The 4,531-nt window shown below is 38.9% G+C and overlaps 1 protein-coding gene across 1 annotated transcript in view; it reads left to right on the top strand.

Annotated features, from left to right (window-relative positions):
* The window catches only part of tmem39b (transmembrane protein 39B), a 13,818-nt gene extending 9,701 nt beyond the window's left edge, over nucleotides 1-4,117 (top strand). The window contains exons 4-9 of the mRNA XM_010792282.1: nucleotides 668-751; nucleotides 1,275-1,429; nucleotides 2,431-2,764; nucleotides 3,263-3,450; nucleotides 3,538-3,658; nucleotides 3,739-4,117. Of these exons, the coding sequence (XP_010790584.1) occupies nucleotides 668-751; nucleotides 1,275-1,429; nucleotides 2,431-2,764; nucleotides 3,263-3,450; nucleotides 3,538-3,658; nucleotides 3,739-3,972 (1,116 nt within the window). The 3' untranslated portion in view covers nucleotides 3,973-4,117. The remainder of the gene's footprint in view (nucleotides 1-667; nucleotides 752-1,274; nucleotides 1,430-2,430; nucleotides 2,765-3,262; nucleotides 3,451-3,537; nucleotides 3,659-3,738) is intronic.
* Nucleotides 4,118-4,531: the final 414 nt, after the last annotated feature.

Here is a 4,531-nt window from a genome sequence, read left to right as displayed (position 1 = left end):
TCTGTGATTTTTGCTCACCGTTCTTGTGATCATTTTGACCCCACAGGGCGACATCTTGCGTGGAGCCCCAGATCGAGGGAGATTATCAGGGGTCTTGTATGTCTTCCATTTTCTAATAATTGCTCCCACAGTTGATTTCTTCACACCAAGCTGCTTACCTATTGCAGATTCAGTCTTCCCAGCCTGCTGCAGGTCTACAATTTTGTTTCTGGTGTCCTTTGACAGCTCTTTGGTCTTGGCCATAGTGGAGTTTGGAGTGTGACTGTTTGAGGTTGTGGACAGGTGTCTTTTATACTGATAACGAGTTCAAACAGGTGCCATTAATACAGTTAACAAGTGGAGGACAGAGGAGGCTCTTAAAGAAGAAGTTACAGGTCTGTGAGAGCCAGAAATCTTGTTTGTTTGTAGGTGACCAAATACTTATTTTCCACCATAATTTGCAAAAAATTATTTAAAAATCAGACAATGTGATTTTCTGGATTTTTTTTCTCATTTTGTCTCTCATAGTTGAGGTATACCTAGGATGAAAATTACAGTCTTCTCTCATCTTTTTAAGTGGGAGAACTTGCACAATTGGTGGCTGACTAAATACTTGTTTGCCCCACTGTATATGTTGATGATACTGCAAGTGTAATTATTAATCCTGAATCAATGTTATTGTTTACAGAACTTTCACCTTATTGATTATAACATGCTGGTGTTCACAATCATCATACTGGCACGGAGGTTAATAGCAGCAATTGTTAAGGAGGTAAGCATTTTATTTTGGTTTCTTCCTTTTCAGAATTTGTCTTTATCCCTTTGTCTTTAACATCTTTCAAGTCTTAAAGCATAAATGTAATAGCTTTTCTTAACTGACAATTTAATTTCAAGATAATTAGAATATCTCTTTCTTTTTATAAATGTCACGAATGCCTCTCACATGAATGTCCCACAGTTTAGGCTAGTGGAACCGACAACACTCATATTTTGTATACAGAGGCTATCTGCTAGATTGTGAAAACATTGATATTGTTTTAAATTAAAATTAACATTTGGGAAAATGTCTCCCTAATCCTGAATAATCCATATCCATGTTTCTTTAGTTCTTGTAAACTTGGTCTTACATTTCACTTAGTGTGGCAATAAGCTGTTGAAAAACCAGACATAAAGAATGTATTCTACTTCAGATGCTGCACTTCAGACACTGCTTCCTGCACAGTGTGTACAAGCTACTCTACTGCTGTTGTTGTATGAAAGCATTTCACCATTCTGTCCTCTGTCCCCCCCCCCAGGCCTCACAGAGTGGGAAACTATCCTTCCCTCATTCAATTTTTCTGGTGATGGCTCGGTTTGCTGTGCTCACGCTGACCGGCTGGAGCCTGTGTCGCTCGCTCATTTATCTGTTCAGAAGCTACTCTGTGCTCAGCCTGCTCTTCCTCTGCTACCCGTGAGTATCTACAGGGAGAATGTAATAGCTGGAATTCAGTAGACTCAGTCAAGTGAGAGTCCACTAACATAATGATGCCAGGTAATTACATTTCCAATGCTTTTATTTCATTGTTTGTGTTCCCCAGCTTCAGTTGGTTCCGCTGGTTCGTTTGTGTTCTCCATCTAACACGAGTTAGATTTAATACAGATTAATATCAAATGTGTTTGACAAGCTTTATACATAGTTATCTTGTATTTTATTGCTGTTTTTTGTTTATAGTACATGTATTATTATTATTATAAGTAAGTTATTATTAATAAGTAATTTTGATGCTTTTATTTAGAAGGCATCTTTGGGCACTGGGTGATTTGGGCACCTGGTATAATTATATATAATGGGAGACAGGTGGTGGTTGGATTAGCGTACCAGGATGGCATTTGTTTGTTTTTTTTACCAGGGAAAGCACAAGGAAAGGCAAAGGGAAAGATACAGAAAGATGGTTACATTTATTCTGGTGATATTGGATCATGGAATAAATGCACAGGAACGACGATCTTGTCTGGACTTGAATGCGTACGATTCTCTATTTGGTGCCTCAGCGGCAGTTTTACTTTTGAGTTCATTTTCTGTTTTACTTCTCTATGATTTTGGCCGCTACAACCTTAAAGTAGTCTGATCGGAGATATGAATGATGAACGTGATCTGGAGTTGTTGTCTCTTGAGCAATTATTCAAAAGCTTTCATTAAAATACTGCGTAGTGGAGGTTATTTGGTTCATTGACTGTTAATTACACACTGGTTGGATCCTGATATCCATAGTGTCTGTTTTTGCAAAAAGAACTATCATGAGCGGCCCCTTATTCAATTATAGACTTTTTTTAACTGATGGAACAAACATACTTGGAACCATATTAACTATGGTTTTTAATATCAGAGCCCTTCCATGTGAGAATACTCGCAGTGTTCACCCAGTGCTTTAAGTATTGTAAAAAGTAAACAATAGCTGTTGTTTTCTGCAGATTTGGGATGTATATTCCCTTCTTCCGGCTGAGCTGTGACTTCCGACGCCCGGGTCCGCTCTCCCCCATCGCCAGCATCGGCTCCAAGGAGGTGGGCAGCGTGGGCCGGGGCAGGGACTATTTGACCGTGCTGAAGGAGACGTGGAAGCAGCACACCAGCCAGCTGTACGGCGTCCAGGCTATGCCCACTCACGCCTGCTGCCTCTCCCCGGATCTCATCCGCAAGGAGGTTGAGTACCTGAAGATGGACTTCAACTGGAGGATGAAGGAGGTGCTGGTCAGCTCGATGCTCAGTGCCTACTACGTGGCCTTTGTACCCGTCTGGTTTGTCAAGGTAAGAAACTGTCTTAAAGGAATACCATCCAAACGATCATTTCTGTATCAATAATTCACTTCTTTCCTTGTATTCATGAACAAAATTATTCTCGCATGTCGCCAGAGTGAACAAAGAATCCAAAAACAGAAGAAAATATAGATATACTTAGAAATAAATGGGCTCCATGTTTAAAGGCATTTTCACTTGTTGGAAAGAAGTTTGCAAATATTTAAATGAATCTGAATGTAAAATTAGGTTTAAGTGTATTTCTACTCAATTACTTCATCAATCATTTTCTCCATTTTTGGATTCTCTTCTTGTCATGGACGCATGCGATAATATAGTTTTAAATTAATTTTCTTCACAAATGTAAGATAACTGGTTCATTAATTAATATAGAAATTATAATTTTGTTGGTTAAGTATACCTTTTAAAGCTAGGTTAGGTACATTTGATTTTAAACGTTAATGTCATAAATTCAATCCGCTTTAATAACGCCTGTGTATTTCCCCTCAGAGTACACAGTATGTGGATAAGCGCTGGTCCTGCGAACTGTTCATCCTGGTGTCAGTCAGCACGTCAGTAATCCTCATGAGGCACTTGTTGCCACCTCGATACTGTGACCTGCTTCACAAAGCTGCAGCGCACCTGGGCTGCTGGCAGAAAGTAGACCCCTCGCTCTGCTCCAATGTCCTTCAGCACATGTATGTACCGCTCGTGGTTTATTACTGGGCTTTGGACTCATTTGATTGAAAACCCTAATTGTCATTTTGTTGTCTCTTTTCGCACAGATGGACAGAAGAGTACATGTGGCCACAGGGAGTCCTGGTAAAACATAATAAGAATGTCTATAAGGCCATGGGTCACTACAATGTTGCAGTTCCATCAGACGTGTCTCATTATCGCTTTTATGTGAGTATTCCTAAAATGAACATGTCAAATTATTATTTTCTAATCTAATGACTGACTGCATCTCCCTTTCCCTCCCATAGTTCTTCTTCAACAAGCCTTTACGAATATTGAACATACTCATCATCTTGGAAGGTGCCATGATATTCTACCAGCTCTACTCGCTGATATGTTCAGAAAAGTGGCATCAGACGATATCACTGGCTCTGATTCTCTTCAGCAACTATTACGCCTTCTTTAAGCTTCTCAGAGACAGAATAGTCCTAGGAAAGGCATACTCGTTCTCAAACAGCCCGTCAGACCAGAAAGTCAGTTAGGCTCTGAGTTATTAATCACCACATTCACTTTGGAACAACACAAACATGCCTAAGAGCTCTGTATTTTTTCTACAAACTGCATTTTGTGTCACTTTTTTGTTCTGATCTGCCATAATAAAAATAAATATTTTTGTATTACTTAAAAGGTTTGCTTTAGTATTCATTTGCTTCTAAAATGTCCACTCTGTCCACAAGAGGCCTCTCGGATTCAAGAATGAAACACACAATTTGAACAATTCCTCAAAGAACAAGTGTACATTTCAGTTAATGTGCACTTATTGAGTTCATTGCTGAGAACCTGGTCACTTTGACAATAATGTATAATATGGAAGAAAATGTTATCACTCAATCCAAATTAGTCACCACTGATACTTCATGTCGAAATATAAATAAAAGGACAAAATGAGTCATTATTTGAAAGTACAAACATGTAAATCAACCTCTGAAATGTTCAAATAGCTTTTTCTTCACAATATGAATACAGTGAGATGTTTTAAATGCCTTGAGTATTCAGTAGGGATCTCACTTGTATTACCCTTATCTGAGCAAAGACTGTATG

This window comes from Notothenia coriiceps, unplaced genomic scaffold, assembly GCF_000735185.1.
Source record: "Notothenia coriiceps isolate Sejong01 unplaced genomic scaffold, NC01 NC01_scaffold00036398, whole genome shotgun sequence".
NCBI lineage: Eukaryota > Metazoa > Chordata > Actinopteri > Perciformes > Nototheniidae > Notothenia > Notothenia coriiceps.
The sequence above is the reverse complement of the archived record's forward strand: the minus strand, read 5'-3'. Positions and strand labels throughout refer to the sequence as shown.